Source organism: Equus quagga, chromosome 8, assembly GCF_021613505.1.
Source record: "Equus quagga isolate Etosha38 chromosome 8, UCLA_HA_Equagga_1.0, whole genome shotgun sequence".
Lineage (NCBI taxonomy): Eukaryota > Metazoa > Chordata > Mammalia > Perissodactyla > Equidae > Equus > Equus quagga.
Genome location: NC_060274.1, coordinates 31,199,777 through 31,223,510, shown reverse-complemented (window position 1 = coordinate 31,223,510; position 23,734 = coordinate 31,199,777). Strand labels below are relative to the sequence as shown.

The following is a 23,734-nucleotide window of genomic DNA, read 5'->3' as shown; positions in this document are numbered from 1 at the left end:
TGACAAATGTTGGAGAGGCTGTGGAGAAAAAGGAACCCTCATACACTCTTGGTGGGAATGCAAACTGGTGCAGCCACTATGGAAAACAGTATGGAGATTTCTCAAAAAGTTAAAAATAGAAATACCTTATGACCCAGCCATCCCACTACTGGGTATCTATCCTAAGAACCTGAAATCAGCAATTCCAAGAGTCCCATGCACCCCTATGTTCATCGCAGCATTATTCACAATAGCCAAGTCATGGAACCAACCTAAGTGCCCAGCAACTGATGATTGGATAAAGAAGATGTGGTATATATATATACAATGGAATACTACTCAGCCATAAAAAAGGACAAAGTTGTCCCATTCACAACAGCGTGGACAGACCTTGAGGGTACTATGTTGAATGAAATAAGCCAGACAGAGAAAGACGAACTCTGTATGACTCCACTCATAGGTGGAAGTTAACATATAGACAAAGAGAACTGATCGGTGGTTACCAGTGGAAAGGGGAGGCTGGGGGTAGGGCACTAGGGGTGAAGTGGTGTACCTACAACATGACTAATAATGACGTACAACTGTAATTTCGCAAGGCTGTTAACTATCATAATCTTAATAAAAAATTATAAGAAAATTCTAAGTCTTAGAGACTATAATCTCCACTTTAGAAATATTCACAAGTCTCAAAATTTTCTTCTCCAAGTGTCTCAGAAAATTTCCAAAGAAATTAAATTAATAATTTTCATTCAATATGTTACCCAGGGCCTGAATGAGTAAAACATTCAAATTATCATCCAAATTCACTACCAATATTTGCTATCACTGAAAGGAAATATGCCAAATGGGCCGGGCTTCTCAAGAGAACAGTGTTTTCCCTGTCTCTTGTCCCTTTCCTGTCCTTCCGAACTGTTCCACAATGACTGCGTATTTCTTTTATTACAAGGTTCCAGACATCATACACTGCTTTGTTCTAAGACTTACAGATGTCTGATGCTTTGCTGTATTAAACGTACCCTCTCACAACCCTTTTTAAAAGTACTGACTTGCATATATGTAAAAAACAACTTGTCTCAATGATTTCAGAAAAAAATACTTCAAAAAAATTACTTGAAGGATTTTTTTTTAGTGGAGGAAGGGGAATAGCACCATAATTAAAATGCATAGCTTCAGCCTCATCTTAGAAATCAAACTGCTAGCATTAGTAGCAAACCATAAACCTAAACAATCATAACTCAAGGCTCATTTAACAATAATTCTAAAAGCTAACTGAGGAATTGGAACTACATCATTAAAAAAAAATAACAATCTAAGTACTTAATTTTAACTTCTATGTTCTGGATTTCAAATTAGACCAGCATTCAAGAAACTATTTTAAATGCCATTTGTGTAGAAAACTGTGCAGGAATACTACCTGGTACTATCTAAATTATCTACACTTTTCTTCCTTAAAATTTCTTTTATTTGTTGTGATTACAAAAGTGACCCATATGCATTACAGAAACACCAGAAGAGAAAAGAAAAGAAAATTCCCACAATCCCAGTTACCCAGAAATGAACCGTTGCTACAAACCTTGGTGCATTTGCAGCCACCATAGTAAAAGTTATTCAGGCAAGAACTATCAATAGACTCGAAGTCTAGGAGAGGAAGGTCTAACGAGGAACAGAATATTTCCGCAATCTCAAAATACCTCCCCACAACTTACTTAATAATGGCAAATGAGAAACAGTAACCATAGAACAGAGAGACTACTCAACACCTTAAACAAGCAATCAAAATGAACATACTGGTAAGGGGCAAACAAACATCAAATCCCTCCAGATGATAGAAAAATACATATTACTTAGCTAGTATCCCAGCCAAAAATGCAAAATCTGAAACTAATCATGAAGAAACCTTGAAAAAACCCAAATTGAGGGGCACTGTATAAATAACTAGCCTGCTAATATCATGAAAGACAAAGAAAGACTGGGGAACTCTTCTAGACTAAAGGAGACTAAAGAGACTTGAGAATTAAATGTAACCTGTGATCCTGGACTGGCTAACGTACCAGAAAAAATGCTAATAAAGTGCTTAATTGGTACAATTGATGAAAATGGAATATGGACAATAGACTAGATAAAAGTTATTACATCAATGCTAAATTTCCTGAATTTAACCACTCTGGTTACCTAAGACACTTGTTCTTGGGAAATGCATACTTAAGCATCAAGGGCTGTTAAGAGAGCATGATGTATGCAATCTACTCTCAAATGGCTCAGAAATTTTTTTTTACATGTATAGAGGGAATAAAACAAATGTGATAAAATGTCTAAAATCAGGGGCCCTGGGTAAAGGGTATAAGAGAAGTTTTGTACTATTGATGTAACTTTTCTGTAAGTTTGAAGTTATTTCAAAATAAAAAATTAAAATAAAAACCCGTTGGTTTTTTTTTAGGATTTATCAACATACATACATGTATTTATATACATAACATTTGCATTTTTTAGTTAAAAAATGGAATCATCAGCTTGATATTAATTATTTAGTTTTAGAGCCCTCCCAAGTACATTTGAACATCCCTGGAAAAAGGCAAGTGTTATCCGATGCATTAGAGGTGTCTTTCTTTTGCTCTCCATCCAAGGAAATTCCCACACACACACCATAAATCCTATCCCACCACCATCTCCTTAACCAGTCACAGCTAATTAGAGGCATCAAGATGGAGAATAGTGGCTCTCTGACACCTTGCCAATTCCTGTGAGGCCCAACTGTACCTTACTTTCTTCAAATAAATTCTGTGAGATTTCCCTATAGCCTTATAACAAATCTCTTACTTTAAGCTAGTTGGAGATGATTTTTGCTCCTTGCATCCAAACAAACCCTAAAACAGCAGGCTTTCGAGAAACAGAAATAAATGGTGCAAAGGAAATAGTAGCTACTCAAATTAATCTTTCGTCTGTGGCTGAAAAATATTGTTTTGGTGGTGGCTTAATGATAAGATGTAATAAGGCTGTGTCAATTCAACCAATTATGCAGCTTCATTTAAAGAGAAGCAGAAAAGCCAGTAATTCCAAAAGGAACAATCTTATTTTCTCCAGAAGTTACTATGTATCAGACCAACCTCAGAGCCATGAATTCACGGCTACTAAAAGCACAGTCCTAACCACGCAAATCAGCCACATCAAGAATCTTCCCATCTTTTGCTCCATCATTAAACAGGAAATGGGTTTTCAAACTCCTGAAACTTGTCTTTCTTTAAACAACATATAGAGCAGGATAAGAGAAATTCAAGAGGTCTGTCTGTAAACACTCAAAAATAGAAACTATTATATTTCATTATTACTTTGTGAAATGAAAAGAAACATATTAGAAGAGTGTATCTTTCTCATAGTCTCCTGATGGGTGAACTTTTGAAAAAACAAAACTATGTTTTCCTGACAATATCCTAAGTGGTAACGGTTGACTGTTTTCACCACATTCCTCACTTTTTGCTAAAAGCCGCTGATACCAGGCTTTACCTTATTCTTAGGCCAAACAGTGAGAAAAATACGAAAACATATTTGAGTTAAATAAATTTAAAGATTAAATAAGTTTAAAATAATTTATCAGGGTAAATTCTGTTTAAGTCTTTAAACAGAAATTATGTTTTAAATACCCTTTGAAAACAAAAGTCAACATAGATTAAAAAATTAAAATTTTTTCTGGTCTCAGATAAAATATTAGATAACGTAATTATGGGAACTTGAACTTTAAAATTGTCTTACAAATACCACAAAGTAAAACTAACTCAATCCCACTGTTATATTACTTAGCTTTCTGCCACAGACTCAGACCTTAAATGCTGCAACTATGTTGGCTATAACACAGGTGTGATTACTCAATATTATCTTTCTCAATAATAAACTTCAGGACCAAGAATGTTTATTCCCTCAGATTAACTCTAAATTGAGCAATCTTCTAAGAGCTGGTAGGAAATTCTCTCTCTTCTCCAATTGTAAGACTAGAATAAAGAAAACTGCACAGGGCCTGGCCGGATGGCACAGTGATTAAGTTTGCGTGCTCAGCTTCAGTGGCCCAGAGCTCAAGTGCTTGAATCGTGCCTAAGACCTATACACAGCTCACCAAGCCACGCTGTGGCGGTGTCCCACCTACAAAAAGCAGAGGAAGATTAACACGGATGTTAGCTCAGTGACAACCTTCCTCAAGCAAAAAGAGGAAGATTGGGCAACAGATGTTAGCTCGGGGCCAGTTTTCCTCACCAAAAAAAGAAAACTGCACAAATCATTTTGTTTCTCATGGTGGCCTGTATATAGGTCCCTTCTCAAACCCAGATTTCACATGTACAGTTTTAAAATGCAAAAATAAGTATTTTAATTAAAACTGGACAAGTAATTATTTAATCATTAATTATAATTATTTACTCATTAACGATATAATCTCTGTTTTGATAGCACAATTTTAATGCAACACATTAAAAAAGGAATTCTGTGACTGACCAGGTGCACTGAAAATGTCCAACATCTCAACACCTTAAATAGTTTTGGTAAATAACCAAAACAGATTTTCAATACAGCTGTAAAATTCACCTAACAGTAAAAAAAAAAAAAAAAAAAAAGGGTTTCCTGCACTATCTAAAAATAAAATTTGATTTTATGAGCTATCCACGAGGGGGAAAAAAGATTTTCTATTAAGTGAAAATATATATCAAGTGAAATATAAGACCAACTGTTTTCTCGACTCTGAGGTAGGTAAAAAGCATCCTAGTTACTAATGGTTAATAAAAACTTCTCCTATTCTTGAAGATACAAATAAGATCGGATTAACTTAGCCCAAGTGACCACCATTTGATTTTTAATATAGCACTTAGCATAAGTGTTCACAATAACAAAAGACAATTTCTTTTGGTTAATTCCTACCTCTTTCTAAAATACTCATTTAATTTCAATAGCAAGATTTTTACAGTTAAAGACTGTCTACGTGAAATTTAGTGCATTAAAAACAATTTTCAAACACAAATACTGCTCTTCTATATTAAATAAATTTTTAGGTAACACAAAAATACTATCCTTTCAATATTAAGAGAAAAAAATGAGGCTCCTCCCACCATTTGCACATTACAAAAGAGACAGTAAAAAAGAGACAGTGAGCCAACTCAATTTTAAACCCAGCCTAAAAGCTAGCTAACAGTTATACCACAATATCTCAAATAGTAACCTTCTTGTTATCTTGCCAGTCAACACAAAAATTAATTTTACTGTAAAAATAATTCTATTTCAACAATAAAAAGTAAGTCTCACTAAATACAAGTATTTCACATTTATTCTAACACATGACAAGTAACAGTCCCTGATCACCCTGAATATTTGAGATGTAAATGTGTTCACTTACACAAAAGCTTTAAATTCAACAAATAATTGAGCACCTACCATCTGCTAAGAATAAATCCTTTGGAGACAAAAGCTATTATACACTATTAAAATACTTTTTAAAAATAAACAGCATCTTTTCAGAAAATCCCATATTACTATTTCTTAAGCAGTTGATAGCTCCTCGAGTCCTGTTGGTTTAAACATTTTACACACACAATGGCAGCACACCTTTAAGTCCCAGCAGTAACTTCCAGAAAAGCAAAACTGTCAAGATTTACACAATACACTTTTAAAAATAAAACCATAGGTTTCTTTAAGAATTTGATGCATGAAAATGGATACATTATTCTTAGAAATAAGCAAAATTAAGAAGTTATAATTTCGCTAAGACCACTAAGGTATGTTTTGAAGGGTAGAATTTCTCCTAACTTATTAATTGGCTTTTCTCCTCACTTCCTCGTTTTTAGATCCAAGAAGTCCTAGAGCTTCCTGTGGTATATATGGTAAAAATTGTCCGGCTGGAAGCTGTGAGGAAGACAGACAAGCCACAATTGTTGAGAGTTATCAGAAACCTATAGAGTTGAAGGGACATGGAGAAGCCCTGTAAGGTCTCTAACTTACACTGAGATCAAAGGAATCCTGTAACTTACACTGACAACAAAAGAGAAGTATGATCAAAATGTAGTCTCTAAAAATAAAATTTGCTCTCCTATTACATTATGATTTTCTACAAATCCACTTAACCAGATAAACAACTAATCCCTCAAACTCAGCTATCCTAAGAACAAAGACTATTTGACTAGTTTTCCCCCAAGGGACTAAATGTTTCAAAACTCTCTGGGAACAAAAATCATGCCTAACATTTTAATAAATTTACCTTGACAATCCTAACTCAAAACAGACAGCTGACTGGAGTATACATTAATAAAAACCAAACATTTATAGCTATGTTATTTATAAAGTAACCACTTAGAATAAAATGCAATATATTTTTAAAAGTCAGTCTCATTTTATAGGAACCAAAACATATCAAAACAAGAAGAAAGAAAACCCAAAGCAACGAAGCAGGCCAATGTGAAAAAGCTAGTCGAGTGAAGGCAGCTTTTCTTATAATTTCTAACGTGATACTGTTTGTTTGAAGCCCACTAAGTCCAAATGTTTTTTATACGTCTAGACCTGACCAAGGTCACCATCAAGACAGACATGGATACAGACAGTGCTCCCTCCTATGGCTACACAAACCAAATTTCCCTAAGAGTATACTGATTTCCTACACTAGATAGTAAGTTTAAAGTACCAATCTTCTGAATCACAGACCTTAACCACTCATCTATAAAATAAACGTACAGTCTTTCCACAGCAGTTAAGGCTCTGGAGTTAGACGATCACTCAGAGCATAGTACACATGAGTATTGACCCAGAATGCCTACAGAAACTCTCCCACAGCTCACATATTATAATAAAACACTGCAGAAGATTCTAAGTAAGGTTGTGTGCTCAGTCTTCCATGATGAAACTCCCTAAGTCAGTTATTTCTACAATTATTTTGTAAAACAGAAACATGAATCTAGCTCACATATGAACTTCGTGATTCTCTTATTCCATTGTAAAGATTTTAGAGCAGAATTTACAATGAAATAAGAGAATCATGAAAGGGTGTGTACTCCCCAACCTTTTTAAGTACTACTGGATTGAAAGGCACTCATCTTTCAGTTGCTCCGCAATCAGAATTGTCATTAAATGCCATTAATGGCCCACTCATATCTCACCGATTAGTTCAGGCCAAAAGGATGGACCTCCCACTCCAGAGATGAATTCTAATCATTCACACTTTTAAAAACACAGTTAAATTACAGCATTTAATTTTCTGCCTCGATCAATAAGATTCTGAAATTAGCATAAAATGGATTCAAGACCCTATCATGGTATGGCTTTTATTTAAAGTCTATTGAAACAAACTAAATTCCACACCCCAAAGCAGGTAAACAGGCATGTTTGGGGAAGAGGGAGGAATCAACAAATAAAGCCTTACTTCCTCACTTACGTAATTTCGATAGTATGCTATAAGACAATTTCAAAAGGCAGCAAGGCATGGAGCTTCACTCTACCAAATACACCATCAACTGAGAAAATTCTTAAGGAATGCTTAAATATTTGGGACAACTGGATGCAAAATATAGTAAAAAGAACAAGCATCTCCACACCCAGTGAAGTAACAGGTTTAGGCTTGTTTGTACAGCTCCCTAAAAATTAATCTGAAAGACGACAAAAACCAAAATTCACAAAATTTGTCAAGAGTTGGATGGCAAACAAGTCATACAAACTAGTCACATAACACAGGGTGCCCTTATACACTTACTAAACATTTTAATTTACTTTGGCAAACTAAATAAAGATGCTTGGATCAAACCGAACAAAAACTATTTGACCCCAAATAAGTCTTTTTAAAATATATATATACATTTAAGAGTACCTAGCCTCACTACCGAAATTTCTAAGGCTACCTGAGTGTTTTTATTTTTTCCACAAGTGGAGTCATTTTATTTGCCTCTCAGAGTAAAACCAATAAAATTCATCGGCTACAACGTAACATTGTAATTTGCAGTAAAATCAACACATTTTTGTAAACGGTTTGGGGAAGGAAAAAAAGCCCAGTCTTTTCATGTAAACATAATAAGCCTGTAATATGCTGCAGACAAACGCACTGCATGGGGTGTGGAGGACCCGAGCTGATTAGATTACCACAACATCAGCCTGGGGCCGCCATTTTTAGAATCTGTAAAGGACAAAAGAGGGAAATTCACTTTTTACTCCCCATCTCGGAAATTAAAGGGGAAAACGGGCCTCCTTTCCCATCAGGGACTGCTGTCTGCAGCCCGGAGTTGGATGCACCTCGCTCCATTCTCCCCGAGGTCTCCAGAACTCCCCGCGCCTCACATTGTGCACAGCCCTTCCAGGGGCAAACAGGCCCAACGGGGCTTCCTCCCGGGCGCACCGGAGCGACTTCTGACTGGAAACTGTACCGCCGCCCGCGCAGGGCCGGCCGCGGGGCTCCGGGCCGGGCCGCGGGACAGCGCTCGGGTCGCCTCCCCTCCCCTCCCCCGTGCGGCACAGTGGACCGTTTGTTCCCCTCCCGTGTCCGCTGCCGCGGCGCCGGTGCCAAGCCCGCGGTCCAAAGACGCTGCTCTGCGATGTGCCATATTGTGGGTCCGCGGCGTCGGGCCAGCACCGGCCGGCGACAACGCGAAGGCAGCGGGGGAGGCGGCGGCGGCGGCAGCGGGGGGCGCGGGAGCCCACGTCCGCGGCGGGCTCGCCCCCTCCCGGGGCCGCCGAGGGCCGGGCTCGGCCCCCCACAAAGGGAGATGCCCGGCGCGCTCTCCGAGCCCCTCCGCAGTTACGGGGACACCAAAGCCGCGGCCGCCCGTCAGGAGACGGCAGGACGGGGAGAAAATGGGGCCTAGACGGCTCGCCCGCACCTGAGCCAGATGCAGGCGGAAAGGCGGAGCGGGCAGCGCCCGGGGCCGCTTCCACCCGACCCCCGGCCGCCCTCCCCACCCGCGGCCCTAACCCCCGCCCAGCAGGGGGGCGCCCCCTCCCTAACTCCCACTCTCAGGGGGTTAACTGCCAGTTCCCCTTCCCCAGCCCCAAAACCCGCCATAATGCTCCCTTCCTAGGGACAGGGCAGCCAAGGGACGAACGGGACCCAAACGAGCCCCGCGCCGCCCCGGCCCGGACACCTGAGCGTCAGCGTCGCCTCCCCCGCCGCAGGATGAGGATGCGAGAGCCCCCTCCCCCTGGAAACACGCGTCCCTGCACCCCCCGGACGCCCCCGGAGACGACAGCCACTGACCTGGGATGTTCACACACCAGACGCCCGGACCCCGTTATCGGCTCGGCCCCCGCGACGTCTCTCTACACGTCCGCGACCCGACGACCCCCGGACAGAAGCCACTGCGGACGCCGGCCCCGGCTCCACACACCCCTCCCCAAACAGCAGCGCGCAGCCTCTTCGCCGGCGGCCGAGGAGCAGGGGCGGGGGCGCCCAGTCAGCCGGCAGGAACGCGGAGGCCACGGCGACGCTGCTCCGAGTGTCTGCGCCCCCTGTGCGGCCGCTCCCCGACTCAGCCTCGCTCTCCGACTCGGCCCCCTGCGCCCGCTCAGTGTCACTGCCTCTCGCTCTGGGAAAATGGCGGCGGCGGCGGCGGCGGCCGCGGCGGCGGCGGCGGCGGCGGCGGCGGCGGCAAGTGCACGGGGCCCGCCCGCCCCGCTCCGCAGGGGCAGAGGGGGAGGGGACGAAGCCGCCCGCCGCCATCTTGCTTGTGGGCTGCCGCCCGCCGTGGCCTCTCCACGGAGGCTCCGAGACGGCCAACTGGAGGCAGCGGGGCGGACAGCATCTCCGTCTTTTTCACAACAGAGGCGTTCGACCGTTCGCCGAAGGTTTGGGGAAGCCTCGGTACTGGGTGGGATCGGGGTCGCCCCCTCCGCCCCGAGGAGCCCTCAAGTCTGGAAGTCGGGGAGCCTGGGCACGCCACTGCTTGGGACAAGCATCGGGACGGTGGGCCCGGGACGCCCCCCGCCCGTGCCCCTCCCCCCGGCCGGCCTCCGGCGCAGGGGAGCCGGCGGGGGCGTCGCTCGACGCCCACTGGGGGCTGGGGCGGCTCCAGTGCGCAGGCTCCGGGCGCCGGATAAAAGCGGAGCTGGCGAGTCGGCGGCGTCTCGATGGAGGAGCGAGAAACGGAAGAGGCCGGGGGGAGCCGCCGCAGGAAAAACGCCGCCAGCGCCCGCGCCGCCTCCTTGCCACCGTGTATCGGGGTAAAAAGCTGCCGTCGCCGTCGGTGCAGTGGCCGTCGCCGCCGCCTCCTCCTCTCGGCCCCGGGGAAGGATTTCCCCGCCGGCGGGACAGCGTGCGGGGACGGAGGGGAGCGGGCGTTCCTTTATGTGGCGGGGATTAAACGAGGGAGGGACAGAGGGACGCTTATCTGGAAGCAAAACGGGGGAGGCCAAAGAATAAAACAAGGGTTTCCCCACTGAAAATGACACGGTGATTCCGGTCCTTGTTTTCGGGGTCTTTCCCCGAAATGGCGGTTTCCGTCTCCTCCTCGCCCCAGGGCGACCCGGGGCGGTGGGGAGGCAGAGGCAGCCCGACCAGCCAATCAGTGCCTGCCGTGCGCTGTCGGGCGCGTCGGGATTGGCTGGCGATGACCTCATGCTGCAGCAGCGGGCGGGGCCGGCGCTGTCGGGGGAGGCTGTGGCACAGGCAGAGAGGGCGAAGTGACGATGGCGATCGCGGCTGCCGCGGCGTTATGGAACCCCGGCGGCGGCGAAGGGACTCTCAAGGCTCTGCCCCGACCGTTTCCTCCTGTCCCTGCGCGAGGTGAGGGCCCCGGCTCGGCCTCTGCGAAATGCTGGGGCGCTGGCGCGGACGAGGAGACACGCTTTTGTCCCGTGACTTTTGTAACTGCGTCAGGGCAAGATGGCGCTGGGTCTCCTCGGGGCGCGGGGGGAGAGGCACGTCCTCCGCCGCCGCAGCGCATGTGACCGGGCTGCATTCCTCGGGGCTGGGCGCAGGCCCGGGCGGGGGCGGGGCGGGGCCGGGCGGACGAGTCTGGTGCGGTCGGCGCCGGCGGCCGAAGAGGAAGAGATGACTGTGCGGGCGCGTCCCCTCCCCCGCCCCAGCGCGGCCGCGGGGAAGCCCGAGGGACGCGCCCGCCCGGGTGGCGGCCGCGGGCCCCATCTGCCCGCGTCCCTGCAGCCCCCTTAGGTGGGGCGGCGGGTGCTAGAGGAGAAGCGGGCTGCCCCGTGGGTGCCCGGGGGAAGCGGAGGGACTGGCTCCTGGGCCACGACGTCGAGGAGCGGCTGCTTTCCGAGAAAACGTGGTTTCCCAGACCCGAACGGAAAAATACTTCCTAAATTGGGAAGCCAGAGTGCAAGGTGTAAATAACACCCGGGAACACTTCATTTCCCAAAAGTTGGCCCAAGGAAGACGCCGTCGCGGTGCCGAGGGCCCTGTTCCCGTGTCTGCCCCCCCCCCCCGTGCTTTCCCTCGCCCCCGGTCCTCCCCGTCTGTACGTCCTGCAAGAATGTGTAATCGTACCGGCGGGTTTGCTGTTGTCTTTAAGTGGAGGCGTGATTAGTAATACGGAATAAAAGCCGCCAGTGTTGTAATCCGTATGAAGTTGTAAGGCTCTTTTTGATACTTCTAGTCTTAAAAACGTTGTCTTTCTGTCGCCCTCTTACTATGGTTTTTAAAAATAAACGATGACATTATAAGCTCTTTTGGTAAATGTTGTTCATTAAGATTTCTGAATCATTAGGCAATATTAAAGCCTATCTCTTTAAGTCATTTCTATGGAAGTGTGAACTTCAGTTTTAGTTTTGAAACCTTGGTGGGTGAAGCTCTCCACCAATTCAGAAGTCCGTAGAGTCTATATTGGCAGATCCAGGAAGAAGGACTAATTTTATGTTCACGTACCCTCTTTTGGCCACACCCGTATACATAGTAGCAGTCCCCTGACTAGGGAAGCTTTGAAAGGCCTCTGCCCGCGGGCAGCTGGAGCGCAGGCACTTAGCCAACAAAGACATTTGCGTCTGAGCCCGGCTGGCGTTTTTGACAGAACACCTCTCTGCTGCTGGGAGATGTTTGCCGCACCTGAAAAAGATGGGCTTAACCTGGGCTCAGGGTTGTGCTGTTCACTTTAGTCTCTTATGTAGACTTGGTAGTTTGAAAACAAGACTGAGTTTTTAATTCACTTGTGTATGCTTGAATCCCTGCTAGTTTTGTGGCTGTCTTTTTCAGGGAAGTGACTGAGAATTAGCTGAAAAGCCCATAATTAAACTGTTTATTAAGTAGTGCAAAGGTTTTAAAGTTCAAAGCTTTTTTGTTTTTGTCCACTCTGAGTATAAAATGGGCATTTTGCCTGTAAGAACTCTCGGATAACTTCAAGGGTCTCTCTGTTTTGTGTGAGTTAAGTAAGGGCTTCCTTACCCTCCTAACAACTTTTATTCCAGTTTAGAAAAGGGGGACTAAATATGAAGTCAGTAGATTTGAAGATAATTTTCAGAATGTTCCTAGCCTCACTGTGCCTTAATAAGGAAAAGAGACCATTTTTCAAGCTAATGGAAACAAATCCTTGTTGTGTACTTTTCATTGGCGTGTGTCCTCATTGTTCCTAATTGCCAAATCCATGAACCTCTTGAGCTCTAATTTTTCTTTACGTTCCTGTAGCATTTTAAATATCACTTGAGGTTACTTCTTTTCTTTGACTTCCTTCTTGCGTTGTATGTTCTCTCTGGCCAATTGCAGTTGTGTTCTCCAGTCGCACCCAGACTTTCATCTCGGAGCTGTAGGTGCAGTGTTCAGCTACTTGTAACTTAGTAGCTCCTATAAAGCTACTAAGCTTGCTACTTGATTCCTAAGAACTTTTAACCCGTTCCCTCAAATTTCTTTTGCTTCTCATCCTACATTTCATTATTTGAGTAAATTGTCCCCCAGCTTGCTTTCCCTTTTCAATTCGTCATCTCTTGGACAATTGCAGTGATCTTCTAACTGGGTTCACATAGCAGACATCCCCCGAGGGGCTAAAATGCATACCATCTCGAGTGCTGTGCTGTTGCACACCTCTGTGCCTTTGTCCACACTGCTAGAAGTGCCTATTCCCACCCTTGGATGACATTCAGAGGAGTCTTTGTCTCTGAAACTCTTCCAAATCCCTGTTCCCAAGTAAAATGAGCCATTCTTGACATTGATGACCCAGCCCAATGCTTGACGTTCAGGCGTGCATGTTTCTAAAGATTAATAACAAACTGCTAATAGACCGTACGGTCCAAACTGTAAAATACTGGCTTTCAGCCTATTTCAGAAAAAGTTTTTTGACCACCAGATTTGGAGAAGAGATGGAGGGTTAGGAAGGCTCAGGGGCAAGGTGTTCTCCCCTTTCACTTAGAAGATGGGAGTCGGGGCTGGGGACAGCTTATGGGACAGAGTTCTGCCCCCAAAAAAATGAGAAGAAAAACTGGCCTTAGTATCTTTCAACATCCGTATTTCTCAACTCTAGAGGACATTTTAACCTGCAAACTTCAACAGTATGTAAACACTAGTGATTGAGTTTATAATTCTTTGATTTGGCGTTTATCGAGGTGTATAGTGCTGCTTGCTCTGGTGCTAGAGGACCCAATTTGTTGTGCCCTTGAGTTTCATTAGTTTTTGGCACTTTTCTTGCTGTCATAAGTGTCAGCATGCCAGCCTCTAGTAGCTACATGTATTTTATGTATCATGAGGCTGGCATTCCAATAACAGGGCTTGTTAAAATTGTCTGTAAAATGAAACTCTGCAGTAAGACTGTTGTAGATCAAATTTGAGTTTTACAGCATAAACATTCATGACCCTTTTGTGTGCTCTTAAAGCTTTTTGGGATATTTTTGCATAGTTATTGTCTGTTACTTTATATTTTGACATATTTGCTGAAACTCAAGTTCAAAGTAAGAAAATACTGTGAATTACATGTGACTTTCCCTGGATTTTGTTATATGAAATTTTCCTCTGCCCCGTCACCACCCCTGACTTTAGTGTCCTCAAAGTGTGGAATGAAATGATTTATATCTGAGAATTGTTTGAACTCAGACTATTAAATATACGTTAAAATGCTATAATTAAACAACATACACAGCCTGGTTAGTTTAGCTTCCTGAAAAATGAATTAAATGCTGTCTTCCTGTGCAAGGTGTTATTTATGTTAACATCAAACCTGAAATCCATATTTGCAAACAGTGGTCAAAAAAACTGTCAAGCGTTGTGGATACTTTGAATCAACTTGATTCTTTTTCTTAAGGAGAGGTAGTAAGTTTATGCCTAAGTATCCAAAAAACATTTTGAAAGTTACCTATCCTCTGCTCTCCAACAAGATCAGGCCTATAGTGTCCTCCCTGTTGACTGTTGAGTTCAAGTTTGAAACATCTTTAAGTATGGAATTTTCTCTGGAAACTAGAAAGAGTGTTATCTTTCCATCTAAATGAAGCAAATAGGAAGGTAGCAAAAGCTTACAGAACACACTGTTCAAAGGAGTGGTTTAAAATTAGATGTAGTAAAAAGGGCTCCTTAATCTCCAGTGTAAAGTGTATCGAATGTAAAAATGGAGCCAGTGAAGAAGCGCTGTAAAAGCTATTGGCGGTCCTTTATTTGCTTGGAGAAGTGAGTGGTAGTTTACACAGAACAAAACGTCCGAATGTGCTAATTTATTGACTGCATGTTCTATTTGGAGCTGGTAATGTGTTCTTTGTTTTTTAAAGAGAAGTATTTTATGGCATTTTTCCTTCAAGGCTTATGTTTTCTGTAAGCATTGAAGCATGTAGAGTTTATCTTATATTTGTATTTCTTATAAAAGAAAATTGGGATTTGGGGTTTTGTTTGTTTGCTCCTTTGTTGTAAGCTGACCACAAAACAGAAAGTGGCATGGTCAGCGTTGTCTCTTTGAGGTACAGGATGTACCTTCAATGAACAACTATCTTTTATATGGTACTGGTCCTAATAAATTGGTTATTGACCTAGGGTAAGTGGTATTTCATACAACTTTAGCTTAAATCAAATTAAATTACATAGAAATCTTTCCTAGAGATTATATCACTTCAATATTTCTTATTCTCAAAAGTATTTAAAGTGCCCCTCTTAGCATAGATGTCTGTGTCTCAAATTTAAAACTATATTCTGGTTCCCCTGCCAGTTGTTTTGTTCCTGGGGCAGATGGGAGCTCCAGCTCTGATTTCAGTGAAATAATTTGCATTCCTACCCTCTTTTAAGACACACAAAACATAATTCCTAGCCCTTTACATTTTCAGTTAAGTTGGTAAGATAAACTACTCAGTAATTAGAACTTTTGAAGCATTTATATCTATCTAAATATTTATTTGCTAATTTTTCCCAGCCTTTATTCAGCCTTTTTAAACTTAGTTCAATTTTAATGCCACTTGGTGAGCACATGAAATGGTTTAGCGATATGTCAAACTCTAAATTTGGGGAAATTGCCTCTGATTTGTTAAACACTTGAATTGTTGTTATAGCTAGATGAGAACTTACCAACTAAATTCTTGGTAGGACTTTATAAACCTCTCCTTTTTACATAGGAAAATGAAATCTCTCTGCAGCCTTTTTGCACCTCTTTGTCACATACTTACACATCATGCCCAATGCCTCATGCCTGTTGTCTTTCTAATAAGCTTTAATGTTGTTAGGTAAAGGGAGAGCTTATTCTTCCCATCTAATCTTTATCCCTAGTATTTAAATGTTTCGTGATGGAAGGCTATACTAAGGTGACAGCTCATTCCTGAAGAAACTTATTTTGGATAAGCAAGAAATGCCCGATTATTTTTTCTCATTCTGTAGTTGAAACCTGAAAAACCAGCAAAAATAATCGCTATCCTCAGCTTTATAAGATAACAGTGTGTGGTGGTCTAGGCATCTCTCTATCCTAAACACAGTTTATCTGACCAAATCTGTGCAAAATATTCCGTGGCTACTCTATCTTTATTCCCACGCTCTCACTTGATGGCCAGTTAAAAGGTCAAATGGGAGTAAAATGGATAAGAGGACACATCAGATGAATGATTGAAGAATCCTTTAAAAAATTAAATAACTGAGAGAATAGATACCAATAACATCAGAAGTCAAGGGTTCACTTGTGCCAAGTTTGGATTTTTTTTTTTAAGTGTCTAAAGTTAACTAGTTCCCTTTCTTCACAAACTCAGCCACTAGGTAAGTTTTCTTATTCCTGAGGAATAAGAAAAAAGTATATGCAGTTATTTGCATTTATAACGTTTTGTGAAAGTTCTGTATTATGTGCTCCAGATGTGGGTGGTCTTATATTACCTATAACATTTGATTCCTTAGAATATACCTTCCTAAAACTGCTTGGTTTGTACACTAGTACCCTTTGCTGGTTACTACTTCTGTCCTTCCTCTTTTCATTAGTTGCTTTCTTCTCCTTAATTATTGGCATTTCCCAGTATGTCCCCAGCCGCCTTTTCACCAATTGGATTAGTCAATTCCCACACTTTTACCTATTTATGACTCTGGAATTTATAATCTCTGAACTCAAATGGAACTACTAAATATCTCAGGGGTCCCATAGGTGCTTTAAACTAACATTCAAAACTGAACTTTTTTTCTTTTGTTTCCTATTTTGGTTAATAGTTCTACCCTTCTAGCTTAATTCATATCATCAAACATCTTTCCAAAACAATCTTTTTTTTTTTTTTTTTAAACATTCGCACATGTTTGAGGTTCAAGTCCAAACACCCTCTGACATGCAGGGTTCTTCACCTGGCCCTGCTGATGAGCCTCATGGACACCACTGAAGTTGCAATGACCCGAGTTTGTGTGTCTGCTCCTCCACTTTCACTGAGACCTTAGGTAGTTTGCTTTCTGGGCCTCAGTTTCATAATCCACACAATAGGTTAAGTATTTACTACTTCATTGTAGTGGTATTAGGGATTAAATGAGAAATAAAAGCTCCAGGAGCAGTTAGTGATTTGTGATAAAAACTGAGTTATTTTTATCTGCAGAAGATGAGACATTTTCTTTTCTTTCTTCTGTACTTATCACACGATTAGATTCATGTTCCTCTTTTCTGTTAGTCCATGAGATGTGGAAAGACAGTGTCTCATTCATCTTTGTAGCTAAAGTACAGAGTTGCTGGCATTTAATAGGCAGTTTTGTTGCACAAATAACAGAATCTGCATTGAAGCCAAGTGCCTGAATATTTTGCCATATCATGTGTTTATGATAGGTAATAAAAGGAAGTAAGTTGACTATATATTCAGATGCAGAATGCTCTGGTTGACTCTATACCATCATGTTACAAAACTTTGGAGTTGATTATTTTCCCCCCCTTTTTTTTAACACATACTTTGCCAGTACCGTTAACCCTCAAATCTGGTTTCTGTCTATTGTGTTCCTGTTCAGTCAAATATTTTTACCTGTCATTGTGCTGGCTGGTACTGGGCCATTCTCTGTTAGTTTATAATCTAGTGTGGGATTGAGCCATGTAGGTAAATACTGTAAGCATTTGGCCAGGAACCCCACTTCACCAGTGATGTGTTTCACAGTTTTGAACTAGGGGGCAAAATGTTTGTGGTTTTGATAGTGAAGGATTGGAGGCAGCGACACACAGTGTATTTGCAGTTAGCATGGCTTTATGTGCAAAGGCAGAGAAAGGAATAGAGAAAATGTGTAAGAAACCCATTTGACTAGGCTTACCTGAAGTACTTTGAGAGCTGAGACTGGGAAAAACAGTAGATTGGGACCAGATGATTTCATTATTTTTTTAAATTTAGAGTCTTTTTGCCAGTGGAGCTCAAGCCATTCTTTATTCTTTCTTTTTTTCCTGTTTTATTTTGAGGAAATAGTCTCAAAGAGGGAAATGACTGGCTTAAGTCTCACAGTAGGCCTGGAACCCAGATATTGCTAACTCGAAATTGAAAACTTGACAGTTAATAAAGAGAGTCTGTCTTGTACTAGGTTATAGATCTCATTCATAATCTTCCTTATCTCAGCCTTAGGTGGGATTAGGATTGGAAAAAGTAGTTGATTTCTTAGTTGTGCATAATAAGAGAAGGAATGAGAGAGCAAGCGTGAGCTTTAGTGTCAGACATTTCCTTTCCCGTCTATCACTCACCTCGGAAAACCTACGTGATCTTGATAGACGTAGTTCATCTGTTTCATCTGTAAATTATTAAATAATCTGCAAATGTGTGGCTTAGTGTTAGTCAGCGTTAGATGAACAATCGATATAGCCATTGCTGTTAGTAAACATGGATTTAAGAGAGTTCTGGTGTTTTAAGTTATGCTGAGAATCCTTGTCGCACAGGCAGTCTATGTCTATACCTCTATGGCAAAACCCAGAACTTGTAAGTTTGCTTCTGCATCAGGAAATATATCTTACACCTGATTTCCTCATGAAAATTCTAGGCCCAAAAAAACTTAGTAAATGCTTCAGATTTCAGGTTAACATGTTTTTTCATGCCTGTACATCTTAAATTCATTAAAATTCATTATGCCCATGCAAAATGCATTTTTTGATGGCTTTAGGACAACATATGCACATTTGGCAATCAGCAGAAATCATAACAATCAAATTGTAGTATGTATATGCTACCTTTATATGACCAGGACGTTAGTGTTAAACTGAATGCTATCTGGCCATAAAAAAATTGCCGTGAGAAAGTTGTAGTGATTGTGACTTGAAAATAGTCATATATAGACAGTCCTGATTATAATTTCCAGGTGACTTTCATGTTCTCATAATTTTATAGCGTGTATTTCAGAAGAGCTCATCTGGTTATTCATATCTCATCCATTTATTGATCTAGGAGCACACCCATTAGAAAGCAGAGGAAACTTATAATAACATTCAAGTTGTGACATTAAATTTGAAGAGGAAAACAGTATCCTGTCATTGTTTTTATACATATATGTAATTCTGTATGTGGCTGGGTTTTTTTAGAATTAATATTTCTTGCCTGGGCAAATTTCCGTATTATACATTTTGACCACTTCCGTCAACCATAAGATACAATAAAAATAAATGTTTTATTTAGTGCTTTAAATTACAAAATCTCTTATCTCCATCTCCCACTTACTGTTTTAACAGCCTTATTGGTACTTAACATGGCAGTTTTTCTACTTTACAAAAGAAGGCTGTCTGAAATATAACACCTGTTTGAAACTAAAACACAAGTTTCACAGTGAGTTTCTCTAAGACTTTTTTTTACTAAAAAGATGTCTAAGCCCTTGTTTCAGTATGTAAGATGTCACCAAATATGATGCTAGGTGGGCTAAATATTGGTCATCTTATAGCTTATTTCTTTTTTTCTGAAGGTTGTTCTTGTGCCACGTTTAAAAACCTTCCCAGGCTCCAGCAGTTAAACATTTTGAAAAACAAAGCTTGGCTTATAGTGCTTTTGTATCAAGTGTCTGTTTGTGTATGCTTTGTATTTGTATGTTGTGCTTAAACTGTTTTTTTTTTTAGGGAATGTAACATTTTAGATACTAAGTTCATAATTCTCAAATGTGTAGGACAGCTAAAAGTTAGAACCAGCTAAGAATGAATACAATTTATACTTAATGTGTCAGTTGGACTTAAATTATCTTTACCTTTCTGGTGTATCTTACAAAAATTAGTTTTTAGTGATAAAAGAGACTTTTAATTTAGTCCTATTTTTACAAATGAGGAAATTGATATCCATCAAGATAACTCAAATTTAAGTACTTTATTTTCCTAGATGTGATGAAATTTGATCATATTTTCTTTTTCCCTTCATTTTTTTCTTTTCTTTTTTTTAGATTGGCACCTGAGCTAACAACTGTTGCCAATCTTTTTTTTTTTCCCCCTGCTTTTTCCTCCCCAAATCCCCCCAGTACATAGTTGTATATTTTCGTTGTGGCATGTGGGACGCCGCCTCAGCGCAGCCTAATGAGCCGTGCTATGTCCACGCCCAGGATCCGAACCAGTGAAACCCTGGCGGAGTGCGAGAACTTAACCACTGAGCCCCATCTTTTTCCCTTCATTTTCATATGAATCCAGCCACTTAATCAATGCTTGCTTTAATAAGTTGTTAGTTTTTGTTTTCAATACTTCGTGTATCCTGTCTCTCTCCTGGGTGATCATTAACACAGAGTAGGCACCTAATTTTTGGTTCCCATTCTTACTGCCCTCCCCCTTTTTTCCACCCCTGTACTCTACAGACTTCCCTCTTGATCAACAACTTTGCAGTTTCTGTGGTTAATGTAACAGTGTATACCCTGCTACAAATACATGTGTATCAAAGTGTTCTAAATTTGTTATCCTTAACTTCTGGGGACAAGAATGAGTTTTATTTATCAAACTTTGGTATTATAGAAGCCCTCAGCCGCTTTAAAGATGACCAGGGATTAGCATAGTTAAACTGAGAAGGAAATTAAGACTTTGTTAAACTTTCTTCAAGCTACAGAGTAAACTGACCTTAAGTTGCACTTAAGTAGTACATTACTTCCTGATTCATAGCTTTAGGCCTAAATAGCCTTTTCTGAAATTAAAAACAAAACGGAAAACATTGAAAGTAATAGGTTTATGTCAGGAAAATCAAAATGATCATGAGACCTTAATAGCTGTTAACTACCGCTATTTCTGTGTATCTCTGCCTTTTTTCTATCAGCTAAATGGACATTATCAAATTATGTTTAAGGATAAGGACTAAACTCAGTTTAATTGGAGGCCTAGATCAAAGTGTAGTCAGTTTTTTTTTTTTTAAGATTAAACTCTTTAAATGTATGGCTAAGTTGTCTGTACAGGTGCTCAGTAAAATCAGTTATTTGTGGAAGAGAAGCAGCTGCCTGGTTTTCTCTGCATAGACGTCTCAGCCTACCAGCCCTTGCCATCATGCATCCCAAAATGAATAAAACCAAACCTTAGGTTATGTCTTTCATTTCTAAAACTGTGAAACAAGTCATATGTTCCCTAGAATAAATTTTACATTTGTAAATAAACAGGAACCATTTTTCCCTTGCTGTGTATTTTTATGAATTAAATGTAATTTGTGTGAAAATTAAAATACTATTCTAAAATATGAATTAGCGAAGTAAAATGAAGGATCCAGATTATAAAATCAAGTCATGGGGTAAGGCTTGGGGAGATTGGAAGAGGCTAAACATTCATATATGGAGTTTTAGTTCTTTGGAAAAGAATTCTCAGTAAAGAGGATGTCTTCGTAAGGGTTATAAAATTCAGTAATTTTAGAATTCAGTAATTACAGCCAGACCCGCAAACTTTTTAAAACTTGGGACTCTAGAATGTTCAGGTGAAGGTAAATGTAGGGTATTGACCGTCTTTAGACTGAGGAAATAAGAGTTTTGATGTCACGGGCTATTTGGATTTAAAGCTATGAATTTGAAAGTAGTTTCGTTATTTAGAGTTTGATTATTCGCCCCCTTTGGCCTCTCCCTCTCACTGGCAGAACTTATTTCCTTGCGTGCTTCTCTTGGTACCACAATGCATCAAGGAGGCATTGTGTACCAGAGGGCTGTGAGCTACTTGCAAGAAAGGTACATATAAGAACAGGGTGATTATTAATCATAATAAACAGTCTTTGTCAAGGTGCATGGATACGTCCCTCATTTTTTTTTTTTTTTTAAGATTGGCCTTGAGCTAACATGTGTTGCCAGTCTTTTTCCTCCTTCTCTCCAAAGCCCCCCAGTACATAGTTGTATATTCTAGTTGTAGGTCCTTCTAGTTCTGCTATGTGGATGTGGCCTCAGCATGGCTTGATGAGCAATGCTATGTCTGCACCCAGGATCACAATTGGCAAAACCCTGGGCCCTCGAAGTGCAGCACGTGAACTTAGCCACTCAGCCATGGGGCCAGCCCCTTCCTCATATATTAGCAGCAGTCAGTGACTAGATCGCTTCCCAACAAGCAGGTTAGATTTGTTCCTTTTATAGCAAGGACTTCTGCTTCATAATCTAGGTCTGTATCTGACAGGAAACCGAATGATTAAGATGAGAAAGGCTCACATTCTGTATCCCTGGAATACAGAGCCATTGCTGAAGATAGGATAACTTAAGGATTTAGGACAAAGCAAACTGGGTGTGTCCGTTTAAATCTGTAGGATATGAATTAACAAAGCAAAACAATTGTGAGACTCTTGTGGGTTTTTTGGTAGAATGTTGCAATCCAGTATATATGAGAGGCCAACTGAAAAACAGTTGGCAGGGCTTTAGAGGTAATCAAATTCCATTGGTTCCCAGACTTTGGGATTTCTCTTTTTTTGTTTGTTTCTGAGGAATATTCGTCCGGAGTTAACATCTGTGGTGGTCTCCTCTATTTTGTATGTGGGTCACTGCCACAGCATGGCCACTGACGATTGGTGTAGGTCCGCACCCTAGAACTGAACCTGGGCCACCGAAGCAGTGTGTGCCAAGTAGAAACACTAGGCCACCAGGGCTGGCCCCCTGGGATTTCTTGAATGAATCAAATGATAAGAAATATGGAGGGGCCGGCCTGGTGGCGCAGTGGTTAAGTTTGCACATTCTGTTTCTCTGTGGCCTGGGGTTCGCTGGTTTGGATCCCAGATGGGGACATGGCACCCTTTGCCAAAAGCCATGCTGTGGTAGGCGTCCCACATATAAAGTAGAAGAACATGGACATGGATGTTGGGTCAGGGCCAGTCTTCCTCAGCAAAAAGAGAAGGATTGGCAGTAGTTAGCTCAGGGCTAATTTTTCTCAAAAAAAAAAAAAAAGAAATATGGAAACCGATATAGTTGCCAGTTTTAGTTCTCTAAATAGCAACACTGTATCCAGCACTTAGTTTTAAAATGGCTATTAACAGCAAATAAGCACACAGTCTCATAATTTAAAAAATTGTCTTTGAAAAACTTGCACGTTGTTCTTGATCTAATTTTGCTATAGGAAAATAAAAAATTATCCAGAATTCCTTTTGGATTATTATCTGGGAATCATTCATGTATCTCAGTTCTCATTTTGTGACAAGTCAGTCTTAGAAGTAGACAAACATATAAAAGGTTTATGTTTCCAACAGAATCTGTTTAAATTAGGATAGGTCCATAAATACAGCAGTTAGGATTGTTTTCAAAGAAGCTTTGAAGTGCTTCTTTGAAACGTACTACACGGAAACGATAACAAAAATAGGAAAATAGGATCACAGTTTTGTAGGGCTTTTGTACGTTGTGTATGTTTTCACAGAAATGGGTAAAGGAAATAAAGTGGAGTGGTTTCAGTGGTTGTCTCTAGGTTGTAGGCTTACAGATGGGTTTTCTACAAAAGGTGTGTATTACCAGAGAGCACTTTTTTCAAAGATGTTCTAGTTTGTGGTGATATGGGAAAGTAATTGTATATTAACTAAAAAATTGGGATACAAACTAAAAACAGTATGGTCTCAGCTTGTCAGAAACCCGGACACCATCCTCACTCCTTTAATACTCCATGTCTATTATGTCCCTAAGTAATGTCCATTCAAACTTTATTTCTTGGTCTGCTTCCCGTCATTTTCATCACCATTGCCACCACTTTAGTTCTGGCCTGCCATAGACTAGTCAGTCACTGTGAATATTTGCCAAATTAAATGAGTTTTATATGTAGCTATGTGGTGACCCCCTAGCGTACCCTGGCTTTAGTCTTGCCCCTTATAATCTATCTGTCGTTCTTTAAAGTGATTTTACTAAAATGTGAGTCTGATCTTACGCGAAATCCTTTAATGCTCCTTAGGGTAGCATACAAGGCACTCTCTGTGATCTGTCTCCAGCCTTTTTTCCAAGGATCCAGTTGCTCCTTCTTTTGCTTCCACCCATATTATTTCTGCCTTCAGTTCCCCAAACATAAACATTGTTCTCTCAGACCTCCTTTCTTTTGTATATACATAC

The 23,734-nt window shown here is 41.3% G+C and overlaps 2 protein-coding genes across 4 annotated transcripts in view; one reads left to right on the top strand and one right to left on the bottom strand.

Annotated features, from left to right (window-relative positions):
* Nucleotides 1-9,497, bottom strand: part of KMT2E (lysine methyltransferase 2E (inactive)) — a 95,676-nt gene extending 86,179 nt beyond the window's left edge. For all 3 annotated transcript variants that reach the window (XM_046669651.1, XM_046669650.1, XM_046669652.1), the window contains exon 1: nt 9,182-9,497. The gene's annotated coding sequence lies outside the window, so the exon portion shown is untranslated. The remainder of the gene's footprint in view (nt 1-9,181) is intronic.
* LOC124243285 (basic proline-rich protein-like) overlaps nt 1-23,734 on the top strand; it is a 55,009-nt gene that overhangs the window by 16,108 nt on the left and 15,167 nt on the right. Inside the window, exon 2 of the mRNA XM_046668912.1 lies at nt 8,446-10,143. Within this exon, the coding sequence (XP_046524868.1) occupies nt 8,446-10,143 (1,698 nt within the window). The remainder of the gene's footprint in view (nt 1-8,445; nt 10,144-23,734) is intronic.